This window comes from Piliocolobus tephrosceles, chromosome 10 (assembly GCF_002776525.5).
Source record: "Piliocolobus tephrosceles isolate RC106 chromosome 10, ASM277652v3, whole genome shotgun sequence".
NCBI classification, from domain to species: Eukaryota; Metazoa; Chordata; class Mammalia; order Primates; family Cercopithecidae; genus Piliocolobus; species Piliocolobus tephrosceles.
Genome location: NC_045443.1, coordinates 62,407,890 through 62,435,382, shown reverse-complemented (window position 1 = coordinate 62,435,382; position 27,493 = coordinate 62,407,890). Strand labels below are relative to the sequence as shown.

The 27,493-nt window shown below is 35.8% G+C and overlaps 1 protein-coding gene across 4 annotated transcripts in view; it reads right to left on the bottom strand.

The window, feature by feature from the left end:
- Window positions 1-27,493, bottom strand: part of MSRB3 (methionine sulfoxide reductase B3) — a 181,293-nt gene that overhangs the window by 120,651 nt on the left and 33,149 nt on the right. For all 4 annotated transcript variants that reach the window (XM_023225124.2, XM_023225123.2, XM_023225127.2 and 1 more), the window contains 2 exons: window positions 8,697-8,805; window positions 7,027-7,104 (listed from right to left, as the gene is read on the bottom strand). In XM_023225124.2, coding sequence (XP_023080892.1) covers window positions 7,027-7,104; window positions 8,697-8,805 — 187 coding nt within the window. The remainder of the gene's footprint in view (window positions 1-7,026; window positions 7,105-8,696; window positions 8,806-27,493) is intronic.

The window sequence follows — 27,493 nt, the reverse complement described above, 5'->3', positions numbered from 1 at the left end:
CCTGTTTGGTGTTATTTACTCCATTTTACAGGTGATGAATCTGAGATCACACATCTGGCCTGATATTCAGCAGGCACCACTAGCTGCTGTTAGCCAATGCCTGTTCTGATTGTTTGATGAAGATGACGGGACACAGAAATTTCCAATAGTAAGACAGACATTTACAATAGTTCGTGTCAGTCGGCATCAACCTTCTCAAAAAATGTAGAGAGAGGATTTAAAAAAAAGAAAAGATTAGTGAAAATTTGGAATGCAGCTATTTGAGAAAACGTGACAGGGAGTCAATAAGTGAAAATAAAATGACTCCCAGTTTCAATTACTAAAATCTTGCCCATAAATCCAGCTGCTGCTCTAGCTCCCAGATGTTGAATGGCCCGATGACTTCCTGAACATTGGCTCCATTTTCCTGTCAGGATTCCAAGGGACTTCCCTAAGGATAGATAATAACCTGCCTGAAACTCAGTCCTTCTTGATGACCTGCCATGATGGATCTCATTACATTTGTGCTAGCCCTTCCCACATTGAGACACTTTTCAATTTTCAACTTAAGTACTTAAATACTATGACAAACAGATTTTTCAAACAATTGAGAGATGTGTGTGTGTGAGTGTGTGCATGTTTGTTTGTGGTCCATTTGTTTCAATGATGCTAAGCGAAATAACCAAGAGTGATTAAAATGAAATATTAAAATTTCATTCCACTATAATTCTTTAACTTTCTTCTTTTTTAAATGTTTGAGTGCTACTATTGTAAATCCATTTGTATACTGGCTATGTGATCTTCACAAGTTACTTATCCTCTCTCAGTTTCCTCATCTATAAAATGTGTGGTTGTGAAGATTAAATGAGTTCATATATATGAAGCACTAAGAACCACGCCTGGCATATGGTAAGTTCTGTGTAAGTGTTAGCTATTGTTTTAGCATTATCATGATTATCATTAGTGAATCTATAGAAAATGAGCTATTAGTGCAAAGCCTGCTGAATAAGTGTATACAAAATATTAAAATGTCCTATGTGGTTCTTCAAGGTCTCAAACAAAATTATCAGAAGTTGATTGGACATGCATAGTGTTGAAGTTTATCAGCTAACAAGGAAAGAGTTTCCACTGAGGCTGTTAATTAATATCCCTATTTCCGTCTTTTTTCACTCCCAGAATCTATCTTCTGCACTGTTATGGCTTACATCTCATTTTCATCATGCTATTACCTTATTCAAAATTTCTTCACTATCTATCTAACAAAGTTCAGGTATGCATGTGATCAACAGCTAAGTATTTGGTGATTACTATGTAGCCAGGGGCTATAAACATACATATGACTGAGGTATGGCCTTGCCATTGTGAAATTCACTCCTAGAGGGCAGACAAGCACATAGGCAGATAATTATAAAACAAAGTAGAAATTGCAATGATGGAAGTGCATTCAAAGTGCTATGGAGCAGAGATGAGGGATACCCAAGTTCGCACTAGAAGGATCAGATAGGGCTTTATGGAGGAAAAGATTCCAAGGCTTAAAAGATTTCTAGTAGGAATTTAGATGCCTTCTCTGGCATCCAAGGACTTCCTTAATTGGTCCCCTGTAACTCCCCAGCCATATCTCCCATTACTCCCAACATAACCCACTTGCCCACTCCTATTGGACTAGTTAGTGTTCCATACCCTTGGAAAATCCACTTTTGATCCTGTCTCTGATACCTCTTTTCATATGGCATTCTCTACTAGGCATCCTCCAACTGGGAAAAACTGAACCCCTCTCTTGGCCTGGTAAAGTGTGTTCTCATCTCTTCCATGAAATCTTGCCTGACTTTGATGTAGTCATATTCCTTCCTATTACATATAAAAGCACTTCAAACAGGCACATTCAGAGAGACACTAGCATTATTTTGTCATATTTCATAATGGTTTGTCGTGTTTTTCTTACTATGCCAAAAAAGTAAGTATGTTGAGGAAAAAAAAAATTTCATAAATTTATTTTATTTATTCTACAATACCTAGGAAAGTGTCAATCAAAGCAAAATATAAATGGTCAAAAATACTTTCTGAATTATTTTCCCAGTGCTTTCTTTGGTTTATCTAATGTGCAATAAATTCAGTTAATGAAGTTTTAAAAGTTCAAATAACCAGAGGAGAAAACATTCTTACTTCTGTCAGTTAATTTACTAACTGAAAGTCATTAGTACTGTATGAGAAATAAACTAGCTTGGTAAAATTTGTGAATGTGAAGAAAATGTGAACCATGGAATAAATTATACATTTGGTTTATAAGAAGGTTGTGAATGAGGTTCTTGTACTTGGTAAGCAGTAAGAAAGCAGTATATTGTTCAGAGAGGGAAAGTAGAGTACAAGTTTGAAAATGAAATGAGAATAATTGAATAGCCTTTTTTGTGAGGAAGTGAAATACGCACAGCAGTCAAGTAAATGATGAGGATTATGCTCGTACGTGCATGCACACACACATACACTTTAAGTGTGAATAAAATAACAGAAATAGCAGTGGGGGAAACGATCTTTTCACAATGACTAGATACTTTATATTCAGCACTCTTCTTATTTCTTCTCTCTTATCTATTTCCCGCCCACTATTATTTGTCATACCGTTCTTCTAGTTAATCTGCTCTGTCTAGTTTTCTACCCTCACTCCTTTCTAACAAACAGAAACTCCACACACTTTACACACACACACACTTCAGTTGTTTCCTACACTTTTGTTCAAAGCATAAAACCAATTACCTACAGGGCCCCTGATAGTGACAACATTAATTTACCAGACTAGTGAGTGGTTTTGAAACTTTTGCTCATGAACCCCTAAAAGAATTTTGATATAAAAAAATAGACTTTTTGTGCCAGTTATTAAATAAAGTTAGAGCCTCTCACCTCTAAATCCATCTTCTTTGCCTGCTCTGCTAAAATGGGGCTGGGCCCTTTAAATATTTTTTTCTTTGTCAGCCAGCATGATGTTTAACTTCGCCAGCTGAGGGCACAGGAGGCAGACTCCAGGAGGAAAAGGCCTTTCCTTTCTGGTTTCGGGATGCTTGCTTAACAAGCTCCACCAGCGCTTGCAGCATCTTTCACATCCAGATCCTACAGCCCATGCAGTTTCTCTGCTTCCAGGCTTTTGCAATGAGGGCAGCTTCTCTAGTGCCAGACTCCTGTTACGTGACTGGATTCTCCTGCACCCATCTTCTCCCGTGTATGCAGCTTTTCCTGCAACCAACTCCTACAGAGCACACAGCTCCTTCTGCCTCCAGCTTAGGTAGCATACTCTGCTTCCCAGCTACATGAGTGGCTTCTTCAGCGCCAGGTGCTGCTCTCTGTGCACAGCGATGAGCAGCAGTCAGCGGCCAGCAGCTTCCCCTGGCACTCCACTCAGATGGTTTGGTAGTGGAGTGTCTCCACTGAGACACCCTACAAACTGCTTTCCCCAGCTTCCCAGAGGGTAAATTTCCAGCAAATTTCAGATTTCAGGAAAGCTCCAGCAAGTTGCACCATCATGGCACCATAACAACTTCTCTGATGTTTAGTGGCTACAGCCATGCCCTCTCCAACAAGGTCTAGTCCTCAGCCCTGTGTGTACGGAGGGGTGCAGAGGATTTCTTTGGCTGTCTATCTCAGTCCTAGGAGTCATGATTGTTTCTTATATCTGCTATTTCTGTATTCTTTAGAATTTCTCTTCATTTCTTACTACCCAACACCTTATTACCACAATCCTCTCTTACAGTTCATAATTCTGTAAACCTTACTATTCAAAATACTGTGTATTCTGTGTCCTGACTGGGTGCTGACTGATACTTCCTCGTACCTTTTTTTTTTTTTTTTTTTTTTTTTTTTGAGATGGAGTCTTGCTCTGTCACCCAGGCTGGAGTGCAGTGGCACCATCTCGGCTCACTGCAAGCTCCACCTCCCGAGTTCATGCCATTCTCCTGCCTCAGCCTCCCAAGTAGCTGGGACTACAGGTGACAGCCACCGTGCCCGGCTAATTTTTTGTATTTTTCATAGAGATGGGGTTTCACCATGTTAGCCAGGATGGTCTCGATCTCCTGACCTTGTGATCTGCCTGCCTCAGCCTCCCAAAGTGCTGGGATTACAGGCGTGAGCCACCACGCCCAGCTCATACATTTTAAATTAAGTTAAAATGTCTTATCAGAAATTCTTTAAATTGCAGAAGATTAATTTTCTGGTGTTTTGTGTATTTTATACATACTTCAAATGTAGATTTGTCAAAACCTTAGAGATACATATTTAGATCACTGAGCAGATGAAGTCCTCCATATAATCTACAAAGCCAGTCCTCACTGTCAAATGAATCAACCAAATCAGATGTATTCCGTGTCTGAAAAAAAGACTTCCATTTATTTCATTTTTGTTCATTTGAAAAAAGATATGAATACATGTATTCATGGGAGCCTTCTCACTTAAGTAGGCTAGTAGAAAATGAATGGACAGACAGCAGATGGAGAGACAGACAAGCAGGCAGACAGGGAGGTGGACTGTGCTGTGCCAGGAGCCTTGCCAAGGTGAAATATGACTTCACTTTTTTTTTTTTGACACGGAGTCTTGCTCTGTTACCCAGGCTGGAGTGCAGTGGCGCCATCTCAGCTCACTGCAACCTCCACCTCCCGGGTTCACCCCATTCTCCTGCCTCTGCCTCCCAAGTAGCTGGAACTACAGGCGCCCGCCACCACGCCTGGCTAACTTTTTATATTTTTTAGTAGAGACAGGGTTTCACCATGTTAGCCAGGATGGTCTCGATCTCCTGACATCATGATCCGCCCACCTTGGCCTCCCAAAGTGCTGGGATTACAGGCTTGAGCCACCGCGCCCAGCCCCAACTTCACTATTTTTTACCAACACGTTTTGAACCTTGCTTTCAATGAGTCTCTTTAAAGTTCCCGAACTGTCATTTTGTTTGATGCCCTGGAGATTGTACCCCAGGGCAATACATGGTAAGATTTGGCCTGGGTGAAAGATATGTCATCTCTTGTGAAGTGGGAGAAGGGTGTTTATGATAGAGGAGGTGGGAGGAAGACACAGCCAAACACAGACATTCAGACATATCAGTTTCAGGAAAATGCACATACAGAAGTTGGCACTAGACCAATGAGCTACTCAACTATATTCTCCAATGAAGGATACAGCAAGGAATTTTTTTCCAAAATAGACAAGAAAACAAGTAAAAAGAAGCAAACAATTAAAATTAGAAAAAAGTAGAATAAAAGTATTAAATCACATTCCTTATAAATGTGGAAAATAAAAGCTCTCCTTGTAAGTATAGAAGTAGATGAAATAGAGGCAATATCCCATCAAATGTGAAACCTGACTCCCACTAGCATCTATGTTTGGATAAGGGTCTTGCTTTTAGGATTTGTGACTCAAAAATCTCACATGGGTTAAATTGTTCATTTACAGTGGTTCTGTTTCTTATTTAAAACAGTAAGTTTTCTTTAGATCCCATACTTTAGTGAATCACATGATAGGGAAGGAGATGGAGAATCTGAATCAAAAAGTAAAGGGGATGTGGCCAATTTTTACCATTTGGGATATTAACAAGTTTAACATGGCTCAGCAAAAACTATCTTAAGTGTTATATCAACTATTATGACATAAGCTAAAGGTGTTGAAATATTATATAAGGAGTGTGTTTTCTGAGAGGAAATGGGTGACAATTTGAAGGGTTGGTTTTTTAACAGGAGGAATACATAAGAATTCAGAACAGATTCTCAACCAATGCTAATGTTCAATAAGGTTTGTGCAATGTAAGAAACGTTTTAAATCTTTTTTTTTTTTTTTAATTTCAAGGAAACCACTGTTTCCTGTTATTTCTGGAAAATCGGTAAATGCTGGTTTTTTAAAAGAGAAACATTTATGGAGAGATATTAAGTGTGTTTTAGCTATAAGTATCAGATCTTTGTTTATTTATTTCCCCTAAGAAACTCTGTAATTCTGTTTTAAATAAATGACATTTACTTTTTTTTTTTTTTTTTGAGATGGAATCTTATTCTGTTACCCAGGCTTGAGTGCAGTGGTGTAGTCTTGGCTGACTGCAACCTCCGCCTCCCGGGTTCAAGTGATTCTCCTGCCTCAGCCTCCTGAGTAGCTGGGACTATAGGCACACACCACCACGCCTGGCTAATTTTTGTATTTTTAGTAGAGATGAGGTTTCATCTTGTTGGCCAGGCTAATCTTGAACTCCTGACCTCAAGTGATGCACCCACCTTGGCCTCCCAAAGTGCTGGGATTACAGGCCTGGGCCACCACACCTGGCCAATGACATTTACTCCCAATTAAGGTTTCTGCCTTTTTATTCCCCCAAATCAGTAACCCGTGGTAAGTATAGGGCTTCTAGAATTTTCTCCACCTAGATAAATAAATTTTCGGTAAAGATTTTCCTTTCTTGAATAACATCCATAATCTCCAGAATATACTATCTGAATGAACTATTTTAGTCAGAAAGTCCAGTGTGCTGCCTATTTTATGGTAAACTGTTGGGATCTTTAAAATAAAGATTTTGAATCTATGCAAAACTGTTAACCTCATATTACATAATTTGCTTACCTATGTAAAGATATGTTCCCATGTTACATTCAATACAGGTATTTCCCTTCATTGCAAAAATATAATCTACTTGGTGGATATTATTCAATGTGAAGGATATACATGAAGAACTTTTCATTATGTTCCAATAAATATTTAAGGCCATCATTTGAAGGTTTAAAAAATCAGTAAATGCATAAACATTTCTATGCTTGCCAAAATACCTTTCATAGCTCTACTTAGCACCATGGTTATTAATATGAACAAGTTAATGTTGGATATTTTAAAGATCCAAGTAGTGCAAAATCAGCCAGTCTGTCACACTGGTAATTTACCATGAAATCAATAATTACTTTTATTTCGTTGGGGGTAAATGGAAATAGAAAAACAAACAGAAGAAAATTCAGCAATGGAAAGATTCTAAGACGAACAAGCAATAACTAGTTTGCTGCCATCTGTGATGTAGCCATACCTATAGGTTTTCAACATACTTACTTAAACAATGGAGTTCCACAAACAACACACTTATATATTCCAGGATCTTTGTGATGTGTGTACTCTCCTTCAAAGGCACTGATAAATAATAGATCATGGAAAAAATTAAAGTTAGCATTATTTCTTACAGAATGTATTTGCTTAAACTATATTTCTCTAACAAATCTTTCAAGGTCTTTTTGTCCTAGAATGAAAACAAACCAAACATATGGAAATCTGAACTTTACTAATACATTTCAAATCTATATAATAAAATGCGCATATAACTACTACAAACTAGTGCAGGTTACATTTAAAAAAGCCATCTAGTTACATAATGCTTAGAAAAAGATTTTTTTTTTCTATTAAAAAAAAGCCTGTAGTTTAGATTCACAGAAAGAACATTACATAAGATTTTGCTACTTTACAGGGTGCAAGAGTATATACCAGAAAATGCAGAAGGGTCCAAGACTTCAAGTGGAAGGAGTCTTATTTTTTGGTTTGAAAAGGAATATTGCAGCTTTAAGGGAATATTTTTCTAAGTTAACAATCTTAAAGGCTAGGAGGTCATTCAGCTAATACAAATCAGCTGTGCTAGCCCAACAAAAAGTCTATGTGCTCTGCAGCTTGTTTTTATTATCCTTTCACCCTCTTTATGAGGTCCAATTTTTTTATAAACAGAATTTTTAGGAATGACCTAATCTCTGGTTGTTTGTGTGCATTAAATCATTTTGCTAGTCATGTACACAACAGAATGGATAGAAATCCTCGCAAGCTGAGACTGAAGTCCACTGCTAGCTCATCGTATGCTAAGGGTGGACTCCGTCAGAGAGTCAACATTTGGTAAATTCAGTAAACAGGAGATACTGTGACAGGAAGAGAGTGTTGCCTGTTAACAGGGATCCTATGTGTAGTAGAGAGCTCTTTCAGTTCATGAATGAAAATAAGAAGTTACATCATTAATAAATTTGGATCAGAGGTAAGCTACGGTCTTATGCCAAGCTCCATGGTATAAATTAGACAACAAAGTCGTTGGACCTTGGCAAGTTACCTTTGAGCTAGAATCAGCTGAGAGAGGCTTTATTCACTAAAAACAGTCTTGGAAGTGAACAAACTCTTTTTTCAGGACTTAGGGCGAACTTCCAAGGACCAAAGCCATGTGAGGGCAGTTATTGAAAATTTTTGACATTCCAACCACAAATGAGCCAATAAATACTTTCTCCACATGTGCTTCAAAAAGAAATTGGAGTGGGGTAGAAAAGAACTAAATTATGCTACCTTCTTTTTGCAGCCAAAATGTCTATACTTACAATGGCCACCTTCAAAATTTCAGCATCCTGGCATAGTGCCAAGTCCCTCATGGTTTTGCTTACTGTGATGTCTTCCCAAAAAATGTACCTAAATCGCTATTACTTCCACACATTTTGTAGTAAACTAAAAACAGGCCCTTAACAAAAGCTTTGTGACTTTATATCAGATATGGAGTGTTCATTAAATGGAGAAAAGAACAAATAAAACTTAGTCTTAACCTAAACAATACCATTTTAACCTTTTCAAGGATACTAATTTGTAGACTTTAGCAAGTAAGTATAGAATGCTTTAAATTAATTGGCAAGGAAGAGGATTGCAGGGGGTGGGGGGAGAAGAAATCTAGCTCTTATTTAATGACTTTTTATTAAAGCTCACCTTACCTTTCGGTCCCTTTCTCCTGAGTGACATGGTACTGCAGGGGTGTTAGCCGCTTCCTCAGTTCCTGCTGGGAAAAGACCACCTTACAGTTCTTTTTATCCCTACATGACCCTGAAAAGAGAGAGGATATGGGAGAAGAACGCTTTTTAGCTTGAATCCTAAATAATTGCTTTGGCTGGCCGCCACAGCACAGCTTCTGCAGTCACTTGTCAATGACCAGACCAGTCTCTAATGCACTGGAAATGCTTACCTGAACTGCAGCTGATTATTTCTCTAAGTTTAAAAAGAATGTTTCTTAAGATTCAGATGATTCCACTGGAGCAGTGACAATATGCTATAGCCAAAGTCTCTAGCATGTGATACTAAAAACTCACTGATCATTCACAAGATACATGCTTTATATCTCCCAGTATCCTGAAACCCTTTTTGTTCCAAATAAATTCAAAACATAATTTACAAACATTTACACTGTATATATAAAATGATGGGCATATTAAGTTAAACCATAAGTCTGCAATAATTTTGCAACTTAGTAGAATAGCCTGAAACCATCAAAATTCAATTTCCATTGTGGATGATTTAACTACCATCCTATTTTATGAGCTCTAAAAATATTTTTTTCTATGACCAGGAATTACTGTTCTCCATGATTGCATCAGAAACTTCACTAGATTCTGTACACTCCTTCAAAATATAAAGATTCTGTATATCTCTTCAAAGACTGTATCTTACCATATTAAATGAGCAGCAAGAAACTTTCAGTACACTATAGGAGAAGGCACTTTCACTAATGCAGATTCAAGAAATTCCAAAGAAAGAGTGGGAAAAATAGAAAAGGAGAAAGACAAAGAAAAAAGGAAACGTGAAGACGATTTTTAGAAACCTACATTTTCTTTTTGCAAAGTACATCTAGGAAGACTTCACTGATTAACTGTATTTGAATGGTGAAATAATTCTAACGTGATTCTGATAACAATGGCAGCTTTTATTTCACCCTATACAGCCTGCAGTAAAATGTTCAGACAACACCTGTTTATATGTAGTATTTTATTTTACATGAGCAAATGACTGAAAAGAAATATAACTCCAGGACAGGGTAGCCATTACTCACTGCAGTAAAATTGCTTTTCTTTGCCATCCATCACAGTGGGAAAGAAGCCTGCAGATGGTCCTAAATGTGGAGAGTTTTTGCCATGTTTTGAAATTACTACAAGAAAGCTTGCTTAGTTTCCCAAATAGTAAACGCAACTTCTTTTGAAATATAAAGAAATATGATTTAGGAGTAGAAATGCTTCCCGCTTTTTTAACTTTCAAGGTACCTAATGTCATAGTATGAGATCACTGACCTTAAACTAGGAAAACATTATCTAGCCGGTTACCCTGACTGGGGGGTTGAAGAAGGATATCAGCTTGCAGAATCAGGGCCACCAAGAGAGAGTGGTTGATTCTCCACAAGAGAAAATGGAGGCAGCAAAAGCAAGACAGAGCCAAAGAGCAAGATACACCTTGGAGTGGGCCTGCAGGTTGTCAGACAGCACCTCTGCTGACCCTCCACAAATACTTCGGCCCTTCCCTGGCCTAGAAAGATCCACAGGCACAGCAGGCATGTCACTCATGGCATGTTGATCTCTCATCTCACTGGATCCCATCTTATCCTACGCTTTATCCAAATACTTACTACTTGTATTTTTGCTGTTATCAACGGGTTAGGTAGAAATGTTTCCCTGAGAAATGTCTGTCCTATCAGAACAAGCCTCTCAATAGCTTGAATGCAAAGTGGCCCTTTCTTAAATAATCAGTCAACAGCAATAGGTGAGTTTCTGTTCAATTCAGTACAGACTTCTTAAAAATGATTTTATTCTCATTTATTTGTTGGAAGGGTTGTATCTTAGTTAATAGTGTCACAAAATCATTAACTGCAAACTTAACATGACAAAATGACTTCGTTAAAATTATTCTTTTCAATGCCATAAATAATTAAAATATGTACAATTAAAATCAAACAATTCTATCCAAAATATTTTTGTTAATATATGTTCATTCATACAAAAAGATCAATTGTGTTCCCAAAGTTGAGAGAACTAAGCTACCCATCTGTATGCCATTTAGTACAAGAGAAGCAACTGCAGGTTTAAATTACATGGTATTGGATTGCAATTTCCTAACATTGGATGCTTTTCTGCTTTTTTACCTTGAGTCATTTACTAAGGAGTGTTCATAAAAAGTAGCTTAAAGCACAGATGCTTGCAAATCGTTTAGGCAAAGATGTTTCTCTCTTTTTCATTCTCCCTCTCTCATGAATCTCTCTTTTCTGAAGAAAGAATAAAACTGTTGGTCAGTATTGATGAACCATGTCAAGTATTTGTACAAGAAAAAAAGGTAAAATTGAAAACATCTGATTGAAGTAAATAATACAAACATAAAAGCTTTACTAGTGAATGAAGGGTATTGAAGAGACTTTATTTCATAGATTAGAAATTACTTTTGATCTAAACATTCTTAAAAACAGATTGTTTTCCACTATGAAACATCTCATTAACTGTGCTACAGAGACCTCGTTTTAATGGCAAGCCTTGAAAGAGTGCTGCTGTACTCCTTCGTTAGTCTCCGTCTTATTTGGGAGGAGAATAAAGATTTCATTCCAGCTTTCTTTGTTTGTCTTTCAAGAACCACTAAAGCAGTATTCACACAAATTTTGTAGGAATGTGCCCTATGTCATAGCCTACAAATTATTTGGTTTTGGTGCACTTAAAGGTCACCTTCCAAATTAGCAAAAATTTTCTACATCCTGGCTTTTCAACCTTAAGTATAAATATTGTTTCCTAACTGTAAGTGAGGTTTTTCCTTTAAGAAATACTAGTGATTATTTAAAGTTGTCAAACTTTGTACGTTTTCACTCTTTGGTTATACTATATTCTCAAAATAATTAGGTTTTTTAAGTATATCTAATACTGAAAGGAAATATATGTAGACTAGAAACAACCATTGTGATTTTACATTAAACAATGCAATGAGAAGTTAGATTTTAATAAGTGTCTTGCCACACCATTTAATAATAATATACTTCCTGGACAATTTAAAGTTATACCATTACATTAGCCTTTCTATTATCAGAATCAAATATTGGCATATATAAACACAGAAAAGCTTCACTTTTGTCTCCGATTTCCCTTCTCCCTATCAGACTCACTTTTCTAAAGTCATATGGTGCCACTGTCAATCTTGAAAAAATCATTTCATTTTGAAATTCTAGAGTAATTCATTGGATGGTATCCCTTTACTGTCTTCACTCAGGTACTGTAATTTTCTTATTACACAGGGTAATTTAACATTAGTATTATATGACATCTGTTCAATGACCTCTAAATTGGCTTAGAAGTATGTTTGGGAAATATTTTTCCCTATATTTAAATGTTTAATAGCGTCTTTTGAAGGCACAAGTGAGTGTGTGTGCATACACATGTAACACAAGTACATATTTGAGGAGATAATATTGCCATTTTGGTGTCTAATCACAATACTGTTCCCTACAGAGTAACTTTGGGATAGATCAGATCCATCGTGAACTCAGTCCAAGGATATTTTATTTATTGAAATATGCCCAGTCTCTTTTTATATCGAGGCTTGTCCTATGTTGTTGCCTCAAGGCCAGTATTGTTTCGAAACCCCAGTATGAAGCTCTTGCTATTAGTACAAATAAACATACAGCAAGAGTTTGCTTTCTGGCTCTGCCTGCTTCCCAGCCACGTGACCTGAAGCAAGTCACCTTCACTATGGGTTGCCACCCTCAAAGATCTGCTGTAAGGATCACAGCCATTAGCACTTACTTCATTTTAATTATAGTGAATTCTGAGGTTAAAATTGTATTTTAACAGATGGCCAGGTCCAGTATTTAGTGTGTAGCAATCTTTTATTGGTAATTATTTTTCTATAATAATTCCCTGGGAACAGTATTTTCCTCACACCTTATCTTTTTTTTTAATGATTAAAGTAGGAAATGAAGAAAGAAAATAAAAAAGAAAATAAAGTTGGAGTTCTTCTACATGCCAGGCACATGTCTAGGCACTTTCACATAAATACGTTTAATCATCTCAATAATTCTAGAAAGTGACTGTCATGCCCATTTTACAGATACAGAAACTGAGGCTTGGAGAGGTTATAACATACCTTACTAAGGACAAACAGAAAGTAGACATATCAACTCAAACCCAGGGCTATCTGACTGCAAAACCCATAGTTGCTATATTTTCTTTCTTTTCTTCCTTCCTTCCTTCCTTCCTTCCTTCCCTTTTTTGAGATGGAGTCTCGCTCTGTCACCCAGGCTGGAGTCCAGTGGTGTGATCTCAGCTCACTGCAACCTCTGCATTTCAGATTCAAGCGATTCTCCTGCCTCAGCCTCAGCCTCCAGAGTAGCTGGGATTACAGACGCCCACCGCCACACCTGGCTAATTTTTGTATTTTTGGTAGAGATTGGGTTTCGACATGATGGCCAGGTTGGTCTCAAACTCCTGACCTCAGTTGATCCACCAGCCTCGGCCTCCCAAAGTGCTGGGATTACAGGCGTGAGCCACTGCACCCAGCCAATCATCATATTTTCTGTCAGGAAAAATTATGTAACAACTTTTTTCTTTCTTCTCTAACTATACAATAACTTTCAGCTTAAAAGCTAACAAAATAGGCCGGGCGCGGTGGCTCAAGCCTGTAATCCCAGCACTTTGGGAGGCCGAGACGGGCGGATCACGAGGTCAGGAGATCGAGACCATCCTGGCTAACACGGTGAAACCCCGTCTCTACTAAAATTACAAAAACTAGCCGGGCGAGGTGGCGGGCGCCTGTAGTCCCAGCTACTCGGGAGGCTGAGGCAGGAGAATGGCGTGAACCCGGGAGGCGGAGCTTGCAGTGAGCTGAGATCCGGCCACAGTACTCCATCCCGGTCGACAGAGTGAGACTCTGCCTCAAAAAAAAAAAAAAAAAAAAAAAAAAAAAAAAAAAAAAAAAAAAAAGCTAACAAAATAATAAGGGGCAAAAAGTAATAATCACCTCAGTACATTAGAAAAGTTACATACATTCATCTATAGCCAATGTCTCTTTTCCCTGTATTTACTCCTTCAACATAGGGTCAGTGACAAGTTTCATACAGGATTTTCACAAAGTCTATAAAACATTGAAAGGCTTTTTAACTTCCTGTTAAGAAGTAAATTAGATCTGTTACCTAAATCTTACTTTCAAGTCATAAATTTTATATTTCGATGTGAAAAATCAAAACAAAACCTAAGGATTCCATAACTTTAATTTTGGTTCTAGGATCAGAAAAAAATGAAACTATTAAATATTTTCCCAAGATAATAAATGAATAAGAGATAAGAATATCTTGTTTTGCTTTGAGTTTAGTAGGTTAAAACAGTAAAGTTCATGTTGAAATATCTTGCTGCTATATTTAAAGGTGGTATACTTTATTTTTCACTGTAAATTTGGCTGGTTATTAGTTTGTCACTGGAAAACTGAGCAAATTTTTACTTCAGGCATAGTATAGTGTTAGAATTTCTAAATAATTGGCCATTTGGAAAAGCCAAATCTAGTACATTTTTAGAATAAAATGTAAAACATATATCATAACTATCATTTTTTGTTTGCATTCTAGTAATTCAATAAAGGCTTTAAGACAAAACTACAAAGCATGGGGAAAGAAAAGCTCTATATTTGTAGAACCATACCCAATTCTGATTTTTCTCTCAAAGTAGACATATATAGGAAAAACATTCCTGAGATTAACATACAAACTCATATGTCAGGACACTTTTGCTTCAGTCCTCTGGTTTCCACAAAACTAGAGCTGCAGGGCTTACTCTGAGGACCACTGATACAAGATTTTTTTCTTAAATTGTTTGCTTAAGTCATCAAAAATGTTGAGTGTTTACACAGTGCCAGACTCTATGCTAAGTAAGATATATTCATTAGTTCACTAATTATTTATTGAGAACCTATTATCTGCTGGCATTATTCTAAGTACTTAGGATATACCAGAGAACAAAATAAAGTTCTACTTTCCTGGAGCTCCTATTCCAGCAGGAGCAAGGGAAGACAGACAAACTACAATGAAAATAAGTAAGTAAATTACATAGTCTCTTAGAAGGTGGTAAGTATTCAGGAAGGAAAAAGGAAAACTGGAGGACTGGGAGTGAAAGGAATAAGGATTATAATCTTAAATAGAGTGGCCAAGGAAGTCTCACTGAGGTGATATTTGAGCAAAGCCCTGAAGGAGGAGAGGAAGGTGTCTGTGCTGATCTCTGAAGGAATAGCTTTCCGAACACATGGCAGAAACGACCAATGCAAGAGATGAAAACACTAACAAGTTCATATTCCAGTGGCAGAGACACAGAGAGGTAACCTCAGTGCAAGTGCTAAAACCTGAATATGAATAGATAAGCAACAATTTAAATATATAAGGAATATGCTTTTAAACCAGGAAGTTTACAACTACATATCTTAATACAGACATTGTTTGGCATTACCTTTTTTACTTCCAAGAGAAAGTTTAGTGAATATCCATTTAGCAAAGTGCTACCCTCAAAATAGCTCTTGGAAAGTATTTTTCTGGCTGAACTTTCAATGTATGATCAGAGTGCAAGTTCTGTTAATTTGCTTTGTCTACTTAAAGCCATCGTTTTTACACTATAGATCATCATTCTCAACTTGGAGTTATACGTAAGAGGATACTCGATGGCTGTTTCTGGCGATGAATTTTGGATGAGCCTGGAGAACAAAAAACTCTTTGACCAGACAATGCTGTTGCCCTTCTGAAACACTCCAGTAACCCTCCCCTTCAGAGTAATCTTCTGGCCCTGGCAGGAAACGTCCATAACCAAAGAAAGTATAAAATTAGTACCTGTTCTATTTTTTAAAAACATTCTTAATTTTTACATTTTGTTTCAGTTTAATTTCATCTGTTCTCCGAGCCCCAAATATAACACACACAAAAATAAATCTATGAGTTCTAGGACTCAGAAAAAAAATTGTTTCTTCTTAAGATAAAGAGTTATTCTTTCCTATATGTAAGAAAAAATCATATCTTTATCTGTCATAATAATAATCACATTTAATGCCTTCTTGCTGTTTTACTATTACTTCACATAAGACAATTGCACAAGATCAGTTTCAATTATATTCCATAGACATATGCACAGAGTTCTAATTAACATCAATGGACATTATAAGCATGCAACATACCATTGTAAACTTTTTGAATTAAACAAGACCATATGTTTTAGTGGTGCATAGTTGAATGATAAAAATGGCCTTCAGTATGGTTCTCATACTGAAGGTTTGAATAAATACACTCAGAAGATGTTGTCAAGCAAGTTTTCCTTCCAAGGCTACACATCCTGATAAGTTCACCTCTATTAGCACTTTCAGTATTAGTGTATTTACTCTGCAAGGTACTACTTAAATGGGCAAATACAGTATTATGCAACCATTCTCAAACATCTTCATTCATTTCTGCTTTATTTTCCCAAACACATTGCAAATTCTTTGAAGATAAAAACTGTTGAGCCTAATATTAATTTATGCTTTCTACAACTATTTATTAAACATCTACAGTGAATCAAGAACTGTCATGAGCACTGGAAAGTTAAAAATAAATAAGGTAGTGTTCCTAATCTAGGAGAACACATATTTTAGCAGGAAAGATAAGACAAACAATCTATACAATGTGCAGTCTTACAGTAAACGTATGTGCAAAGTTTTGTGTAAAGAGAGTTAACAAAAAGGATGTTAACACTTTAAAATTTTTCCCACCTAGATTTAATCATATCTGCTTATAAATGAAATATAGAAAACTCAAATAACTAATAGCAACAGCATTCACAGGGTGCCAGAAAAGATCCAAACAGAAAACTACATCTAGACATCCCAATAGATATAATATGATCAAACGTGTACAAGTTAAGGTGGTCATTACCCTATCCTGATGAAAAGTATGCAGTCTTTCATGTAAGAGTAGCAGCTAATTTAACAAACAAACAAACAAAAAAATCCGGATAAAATGTAGGTTCAGATTTGAAAAGGGAGAAATTGGGGAACTGAGAAGTAAGGCAGTTTTAAAATTAAGGGGGAAAACGTGCAAACACTTTCTTACTGTAAGTCAAGGGGAGTAAATGTATTTTTCACAGTACTGAAAGGTTATTAATGTGAATTAAAATTCTAACCTTAACAGTAAAATCTCATTCATGAAGCTACATTATTTTCTTGATGGGAAACAATAGCGGTTTAGCACTACATTCATCCTGATGAAACATCCATTAATAATTCACCCGAATGAATGATAGAAGCCACATTTTACTTTTCTATCTTTCATTTGTATTATAAATTTTTAATTGTTGAATTCATGTGTATTTTATTAGCATTATTTAAGCACATAAAAAAACTAAAGAGTATCTTATCAACTCTTCAAAATTTAATGCAAATACTGAGGGCAACAATTTTTTGTGTTAATGTGGACCATAAAGCCTAGAGTTTAGGGAAATATTTTTTAAACGTCTTGATCCAAAGAGTATTTTCTTGCTTGCAAGGCATATAAATAAGAAGAGAATTTTTAAAGTCTCTGCCATCATCAAGTGACAACAGTGGAAGAGAAAGTCACTTAACTTCAATTCTATCTGACTGCATGTGAAATGTCTGACAAACTTGGAGTTCCCTGTTTTTAATTTTTTTTCCAGTATGGGTCTTCACTAGAACACCATAGCCCATAAAAAAAATTAAAAACAGACAGGCTCATTTCCATTCTACATTTCACATGCAATCAAAAAGATTTGCAAAAACTAGCTCGCTCTCTCATCCTCCTTCTTCCCTTGGGGAGCACCAACTGCTAGGGAGATGAGCGGAAACCACCCACAAAAAGGAAGGAAAGGAGCCTTCTCTTAGATTATCATGCAGAATTTTATTTAAATATAACATTGAGTATACTTCACCAGAAACAAAATAAAAGATATATTGTCAAAAACTCAGCTTTGCAGATTTCCAAAATTACGTTACCACCCAAATCAAATTTCAAATATAAATTAATTAAGCATAAGGCCTAGAAAACAAGTCTTCAATTGCCACTCAACAAAAAGCTAAATCTGAATCTATACATTCCAGAAAAATCTGAGGAGTGCTGGAGAAAAAAAAAAATCCACTTTACTTTTTCACTCAGATTTATCAAGAAAAGCCATGTTTTCCCCTGACATGGGAAGACATTATTCAATATCTTCTTGAGAGACAGTGCTCATACATATTTTAGTCATCTTTGCATCCCCAGCACCTAGTAATGTGGCTGAGAAAAAGGAAGGACTAAATGGGTATATATTGTATTTAAATACTCAATTCTCCACTTTAATTATTGCTGTTTAAATCTTCTTTCTAACAGATGTTTTCTAAATGATGACTTTGGCTATGTTTCCTATAAATTAGTTTAAGAACAGCAACAATAACATTTGCTTAATAAATCAGTGAAATTTTAAACATAAATAACGACAGTAAAAAAATTAATTCAGTAATTCAGATTACTACTCTGAATCCTATGTTACCTCTCTAGGGTTTCACATTCAAATCTCTTATTGTAACTAATATTTTATTAATTCTCTGGATTTAAGATTATAAGATTACCTGGTCCAGCATTCCCCAAAATGCGTTGTCTAAAATACTGGTTCTGAAAAAAAAATGCTAACATGTTATTCCTCTTGCAGAGTGAGAAGGGAAAGGTTCCAGTGTCAAATCAAATTAGGCAAATCTAGGTGACATGGGATTCTTGAAGACTTTCTCAGAGATTTTCTTATGCTGATGTGCACTATTAAATATGTGGTCATTTGATACACCATTATTTTCTGCTCCACTAGAAAAGGGGGGAGAAAGTGGCCAAACTATTTCTTGTCACAATGATTTTTAAGCTGCATCCAGATTACCAAGATGGTAGAAGGTAAAAGAGTGCATCTTAGAATTTATGCAATAGGGTAGTATGCAGGGTTGGTTCTCAATTTGATTATGAGATCCATTTTACAAGGGAAAGTCAGTAGAATTAGTGTTCCTTGGATTATAATCTGGGAAATGATGAATTTCTAGTCCAAAGCCCTCAAAAGGAAATTGGGCCCAAAAGAGTTACTACTCATGGTTGCATACCTGGTTAATGACAGCCAGGTTCTCTTGTCTGCAGCTTTCCTCCTTTAGTTTATTTGTCCATTCTGTTTCTCTCTTGAACCCATGCTTGGTTGCACTTTACCATACCTATCTATTGATAACCCATGTGCCCACAGTCCACTCCTACCCCTATCTTCTCATCCTCCACTCCTACCACCTCCCACTAATTACATCTACACATCCCTTCAATATCCTTCAGAGGAACTGTCATTGCTTGAAATCCTATTCCGAGAATTCAGTCTGCCATTCTGGGAGGAAAGAAGCATAATGCTTCCCACTTCTTCTACTCCCTGCCTCCATGGTAAAACAAAAGAGAAAGTGTTCACACAGAATCGTAAAACCTTCAAGTATATAACTTCTTTCATCCTATAGATAATAAAATTTGAACCTGAGGTGGCCATCTTTCTCACCAGAATGTAGATCCCTGAAGAGCAGAGATCACATTACTTGTAATGTGACATTATTTTGATATATAAGATGATGTTACTTATTAACAAGCATTCATTCATTCATTCAACAGATATTTACTGAACACCTATTATGTGACAGACACAATTGTAGTTGCTGAATTGTAACAGTGAACTAGACAGACAAAAATCTCTGCCTTTCCAGAGCTTACTTTGCAAGAACCAAGGACTTTCCATAACTGAAATAGATTTTGCCTGATCAAACCCATCACATTTCCCGGACTTTTTGGCATCCTCCCTTACACCCCCATCTTTTTTCCCCCAATTTCTTCTCCCTTACAACAAGGCATTTAAACTGCACAGAACAAACTTTTGGAAAATGTCAGCTAATATATAATATAACAACCCTCACCTGAAGGTCATATCTAATTATAAAAGATTTGACAAGAATATTACAAAATCCTCAGTTTACAGATGCAGAATAGGAATAAAAGGTACAAAACAAAGATTCCTGGGGCCAGAAAGCAAGTTGGTGGTAGAAACAAACTAGTAAATACAGATCAAGTGTCTAATCTCTTTCTTCATCAATACCAATAATATGATGAGAAGCTCTGAAATTTGCTGTGATATTATCTAAAATTTGCCGAAGGAAGATTAAAATATTAATCAAGTGGAATATAGTATAAACAGTTTTATCTTTCTGCACCAACATGTATTTCTGCCACAAAACAAAATCCTACAAAGCTATAGTTACAGGAATCTGAATTTTCTTTGCTTACCTCAAATTCAAATACTCTAATGATTAACATTCCATTCCTTCCTTGCAATTATGTGGCTCAATATAATAAATACATCTATTACTGATAGAAATGCTTATCATATAAGTTAATATATAAATTTAAACTCTATAAAAGTATATCTCTTATTTACCATCTAAATAACTGATATCTTTTGTCATTTCATGGGGTATTTTTTTTTTTTTTTTTTTTTTTTTTTGAGATGGAGACAGAGTCTCACCCTGTAGCCCAGGCTGGAGTGCAATGATGTGATCTCAGCTAAATGCAATCCTGCCTCCTGGGCTCAAGCAATTCTCCTGCTTCAGCCTCCTGGGTAGCTGGGATTACAGGCACCCACCACCACGCCTGGCTAATTTTTGTATTCTTAGTAGAGACGGGGTTTCACCATGTTGGCCAGGCTGGTCTCGAACTCCTGGCCTCAAGTGATCTGCCCACCTCGGCCTCCCAAAGCACTGGGATTACAGGCGTGACCACCGGGCCAGGCCTCAAGGTGTATTTTTTATAACATACATTTTTAAATAACTAACACAAGCGTAAATATACTAAATGTTTTTAAAAATAAAAAAATAGGAAATTGAAATAAATGAAATGAGGATTTAAAATTTTCAAGTACATATGTATACTTGTGCCATGTTGGTGTGCTGCACCCATCAACTCGTTAGCACCCATCAATTTGTCATTTATATCAGATATAACTCCTAATGCAATCCCTCCCCTCTCCCCCCTCCCCATGATAGGCCCCAGTGTGTGATGCTCCCCTTCCCCAGTCCAAGTGATCTCATTGTTCAGTTCCCACCTATGAGTGAGAACATGTGGTGTTTGGTTTTCTCTTCTTGTGATAGTTTGCTAAGAATGATGATTTCCAGCTGCATCCATGTCCCTACAAAGGACGCAAACTCATCCTTTTTTATGGCTGCATAGTATTCCATGGTGTATATGTGCCACATTTTCTTAATCCAGTCTGTCACTGATGGACATTTGGGTTGATGCCAAGTCTTTGCTATTGTGAATAGTGCCGCAATAAACATACATGTGAATGTGTCTTTACAGCAGCATGATTTATAATCCTTTGGGTATATACCCAGTAGTGGGATGGCTGGGTCATATGGTACATCTAGTTCTAGATCCTTGAGGAATTGCCATACTGTTTTCCATAATGGTTGAACTAGTCTGCAATCCCGCCAACAGTGTAAAAGTGTTCCTATTTCTCCACATCCTCTCCAACACCTGTTGTTTCCTGACTTTTGAATGATTGCCATTCTAACTGGTGTGAGATGGTATCTCATTGTGGTTTTGATTTGCATTTCTCTGATGGTGAGTGATGATGAGCATTTTTTCATGTGTCTGTTGGCTGTATGAATGTCTTCTTTTAAGAAATGTCTGTTCATATCCTTTGCCCACTTTTGGATGGGGTTGTTTGTTTTTTTCTTGTATATTTGTTTGAGTTCTTTGTAGGTTCTGGATATCAGCCCTTTGTCAGATGAGTAGATTGCAAAAATTTTCTCCCATTCTGTAGGTTGCCTGTTCACTCTGATGGTAGTTTCTTTTGCTGTGCAGAAGCTCTTTAGTTTAATTAGATCCCATTTGTCAATTTTGGCTTTTGCTGCCATTGCTTTTGGTGTTTTAGACATGAAGTCCTTGCCCATGCCTATGTCCTGAATGGTACTACCTAGGTTTTCTTCTAGGGTTTTTATGGTATTAGGTCTAACATTTAAGTCTCTAATCCATCTTGACTTAATCTTCGTATAAGGAGTAAGGAAAGGATCCAGTTTCAGCTTTCTACTTATGGCTAGCCAATTTTCCCAGCACCATTTATTAAATAGGGAATCCTTTCCCCATTTCTTGTTTCTCTCAGGTTTGTCAAAGATCAGATGGCTGTAGATGTGTGGTATTATTTCTGAGGACTCTGTTCTGTTCCATTGGTCCATATCTCTGTTTTGGTACCAGTATCATGCTGTTTTGGTTACTGTAGCCTTGTAGTATAGTTTGAAGTCAGGTAGGGTGACGCCTCCAGCTTTGTCCTTTTGACTTAGGATTGTCTTGGCAATGCGGGCTCTTTTTTGGTTCCATATGAACTTTAAAGCAGTTTTTTCCAATTCTGTGAGGAAACTCATTGGTAGCTTGATGGGGATGGCATTGAATCTATAAATAACCTTGGGCAGTATGGCCATTTTCACGATATTGATTCTTCCTATCCATGAGCATGGTATGTTCTTCCATTTGTTTGTATCCTCTTTTATTTCACTGAGCAGTGGTTTGTAGTTCTCCTTGAAGAGGTCCTTTATATCCCTTGTAAGTTGGATTCCTAGGTATTTTATTCTCTTTGAAGCAATTGTGAATGGAAGTTCATTCATGATTTGGCTCTCTGTTTGTCTGTTACTGGTATATAAGAATGTTTGTGATTTTTGCACATTAATTTTGTATCCTGAGACTTTGCTGAAGTTGCTTATCAGCTTAAGGAGATTTTGGGCTGAGACAATGGGGTTTTCTAAAGATACAATCATGTCATCTGCAAACAGGGACAATTTGACTTCTTCTTTTCCTAACTGAATACCCTCTATTTCTTTCTCTTGCCTGATTGCCCTAGCCAGAACTTCCAACACTATGTTGAATAGGAGTGGTGAGAGAGGGCATCCCTGTCTTGTGCCAGTTTTCAAAGGGAATTTTTCCAGTTTTTTGCCCATTCAGTATGATATTAGCTGTGGGTTTGTCATAAATAGCTCTTATTATTTTGAGGTACGTTCCATGAATACCGAATTTATTGAGAGTTTTTAGCATGAAGCGCTGTTGAATTTTGTCAAAGGCCTTTTCTGCATCTTTTGAGATAATCATGTGGTTCTTGTCTTTGGTTCTGTTTATATGCTGGATTACGTTTATTGATTTGCGAATGTTGAACCAGCCTTGCATCCCAGGGATGAAGCCCACTTGATCATGGTGGATAAGCTTTTTGATGTGCTGCTGAATCCGGTTTGCCAGCATTTTATTGAGCACAAGTATACATATGTAACAAACCTGCACATTATGCACATGTACCCTAGAACTTAAAGTATAATAAAAAATTAAAAAAAAGAAAAAAAAAGAAAAAAAAACAAAAACAAAAAAAAATTAAATTTTCAAGTAAATAGTTGATTTCAAATGCAAAGGCACAAAAGGTAATTTCAGATAATTTATCAATGCATCTTAATACAATCTATGTTTAAAAATGTTTAATTTGTATTCTCTTACAGCTCTTTCTTTTAAAGAGTGTACCTAGCAGACGCAATTATGAGAAATTCAATTTCTAAATAAAATGTTTAGGATGAAATTGTAAACTAGGAAAGGATGATAGTAAAAATTCATCAAATATCTATCCACAATATTAGCGAATCTGTGAACTGTCATTCATGGCTCATTCCTTCATTAAACTTGTGTCTGTTGAGAGCAAGAGCTCATAAATCCTTCTATAATCTGTTACATAACATTATTGTGAATATGTTTAGACAAATAAGCATCTAATTACCTATATGATTCCTCCAAAGTCCATATTGCCTAGATATTCTAACCCTGTAGAATTATCATTTGTTTTCAGAATTTATGTTTTACACACTTTACAGTCATTGTTAACTAATGAATTTCTCAAACGAAACTAAGATTTAATTTTTTTGTTCATGCCTATTTAAACTCTCTTGTTATTAGGTGTTATGTATTTTATAATTCTTAAGGTATATAAAGAATGTATTCCATATTTAACAGAAAATCAAGAGAATCCACACTTAATAAACCATATGCCCAACATCTTATTCATACAGTCTTATTGTTGTATAACAATTTAGCTTTAACTAATATCCATTGTCCACAGATAATTAAAAATTCGTCTGGTAATTAGATGCTGCACAGAAACTTTTCAACATTAAAACGTTTATTATAGAGCTACGAAAACAGTTTGTTTTAGAAAAATACAGCTGCATCAGAGTACTCATTAATCAACATCTTAAATATAATTTTTCTTAGTTTTCTAAAATATTTTCATTCATGCAAAAATTGATTCATGCTTAACAGTCAACATGTTAAACTAATAACGGTTTCAAGATTCTATAAAAATTCAAAACACAGCAAAACAAAATGTGAAATTTTCTTTAATTCTTGGGTGGTCTGCTGAAGAAAATTTAGCTGCACATAAACCATAAATGACTGTTAAATCAGCTATTTGGATACAAGATAAGTTAATTTATGAAAACTTGTTTCAGTTTATAGAAAGTCTACACATGAAAGACAATTTCAGTGAGATGGTCAAGCATAAGGGAGTCGGAATCCTATTGAAAATGGAAAAAGGTTTTGTGCTCTACAAATATTGTTTGAACATAATATAAGCAGAAAATTTTGTGGTTTATAAATCCATATGTTCTTAACTGGCTATTCCTTATACACTTTTGTTTAAGTTTTCACAATGCACCTATGTGCTAATATCAATAATCATTCATGCTATGAAAGAATGTAAACCTAGTGCCATCTACTGGCAAAAGTGGATACCATTTAATCAATTAATTGCAAATTATTTTGTGAATTACGGGTTGAAATTTCTATGTCCTTTTTTTTAATTTCTTTTAAAAAAAATCCTCTCCACAGCATTTTAATACAATCAAAGAAGTTAGGTAAGATAAAGTTAGGTCAGATGTTGGGTAAGAATGGTGAAATTGGAGAACTGAGGGCATTAATCTGAACACAAGGGAGAGAATTCCTTTGGGGACACCAATACTGAAATCAGAAACACTGCGTTCTGATGAGTTTTATGTTGGGTTCATGTGCATCTTTTAGAACAGAGGTTCTGGACATGCGGTCAAAGAGCTCTCCTTGAAGAGTTTCAGAAGATCTAACAAAAAAATCCTTGAAATTATATGAAAACATGTGTAGACGCATATATGTCTTTTCTGGAAAAGAAGGTCGTAACTTTTATCAAAGCATTATGTAGGTGGTCCATATATTTTATGACCCAAAAAAGGTTCTGAAGAACTAATATAGAATGTCAATGCATTCAGTAAGTGAACAGCACACTGACGATTCTGATTATCTTTCAAGTACATCAGTTCTATTAATGAAATATTGCCAGCTCAAATTGAATAAGTACTTGTTACTTACAGATGTGGCTTTAATGTGCATCTGTAGTATTTCCTCTTTACAAATGGAGACTTTAAAGCACAATAAACAATAATCTGCTGCAAAGAAGTGATCAAAAGGGCCAGAGTTCTTAAGTCTTATGCTAAGTATAATATATCCTTATTCACTGCCTCAAACAGCTTACTACCAAAACTCAAACTGTTTGCAAGAAAAGGTAAAAGCAATTCTGGATAATATGCATTGAATCTGTTGCCACTTTTGTTATTTGTTTAGCTACAATGTGATTTATACTTATGGCATCCCCTATATTGTACTAATGCAATAAAGTGAGAAAAAAATTGTTAGACAATAAATTCAAAAGTAAACCAAACTATGAACTTTACTTTTAATCTTCATATAAAGGAGTTTCAAATAAATTTGTACTCTTACAGCTATGACTTCACCTCCACATAAACATTCCAAATGTTTACTGATTCATTTAACAAATATTTATTAAGTGCCAGGCACTGTGTTAAGCTCTGGAGCCATAAGCCGCTGATTCATAGAGTTCTAGTTATACAGATGATACTCAATGACTTTCTAACACCATTTGCAAAATATCTCTAAGACTTCTAATTGCTACATTAGTATACTATGATATATTTATAAGCTACAGCCATGTAACTCTTCAATTCATGGAAACTATTAAATATGCCACTAACGTCAAGAAAGAATCACAACAACAAATTATATGTATGATGGTAGAAAAAAAGTATAATTTATCGCTCTAATTAGTACTATTTAGACAAATTTTATTTATTTCACCCTCACTTGGCTGAAAGCTATCATGATATCTAGTATAAGCTACAATTACACTTAATTTTTATCTAGCATTAAAACTATATATAAAATTGTGCTTCCTGATTCCTCCTCAGATAATGCTTCAGTCTTGATTAAGAGGCAAGAAATTCTAATGTTCAAACATGGAAACTGTCCTACCACCACAAGTCAGCAGACTTCTCTGTAAGTTCCCAGTATTAGTACTGAGTTTTAAGATCTGATTAACCTAAAGTCAAAAGTAAAAACAAGTGACAGTTAATAAAATCACAGAATTTAAGAACTAAATATATTATCTAATTCCTCATAAAGATGAAGAGACTGTGATCAGGAGAAGTTTATTGATTTGTTCAAGGTCACGCAAGTTAAGGACAGAGCTTTGGTTAGAGTTTTCTAACTCCTAATCCAGTGTTCTTTTAATACATACTTTAAGAGCCTGCTCCAATTATATTTTAGTTCTGGAATTATTTCATATTGAATAATACTCAGAATTAGTAGGGTACTGGCTGGGGAACAGACATCTTTTTGATTTACAGAGATTTCTGTTGTAATGGGTTTTGACCAGCAACAGCATATTAAAGCAAGACTTCAAACTTTCACCTTCACTTCCTGTATTTCCAGTTTTGGCCTCTTCTCTTCCCTACCTGTACAAAGTAATAGGGACTAGAATTCCCATTTCAATTTCATCTTTATTTTTCAAAATTTAAACAGTTTGTTTCATTATTGTCGAAGTTAACTTCTTCAACATTTCTATATATCTAAGAGCAAAATCCTGTTAGAGAAATTGATGATGATAAAGATTTTGCTAAATCCAAGTTATAAAATATGTAGACACCGGAAGACTGACTTTCATAACACTTTAAAAACTAGTGGTGCTTGAATGGTCAAGAAATTAATGGAATACTATTCTAGCCAATTCAATTTTCAAATTAAAATGGGTTTACAAGCCCTAGATAAGAAAGATGCGAGTTTCTTTTGGCTTTTACCAGTACTGGGTAGTAAGAATAAAATAAATCTGTTGTATATTTATAGGACTTGAATTCTGGTTCAGCAGGGTGTATAAGTAAAATAAAGAGATCAGAACAACAGATCAAGATGGTTATTTCTCAAACATAAAGTGTATCTGTGAGTCCCATGAAAGTAAAAAAATAGTTAAATGAAACATAGGACATGTTTAAAAGTTTGAAAAGTCTGTTGTATTAGAAAAACATAAATCTGTATTAATATAGATACATGAATTTCCACATTGAACATAGTGAAGACATATATGGTGTTTACTAAATGCCGGCCACAGGTTTAAGCACTTTTCACATCCCAATCTATTTAATTCTCACAGCAACCCTTTCAGATTGGTGGTATTATTATCCCCATTTTACAAACAAGGAAGCTAAGGCACACAGCTAGTCAGTGGCAGAGTCAGATTTTAAACTCAGTCTGACCCCAGACAGAATTAGTGTGCTTAAGCACTGTACCACAGTGGTTAACTTCTTAAAAATGATCAGCTTTGCTGAA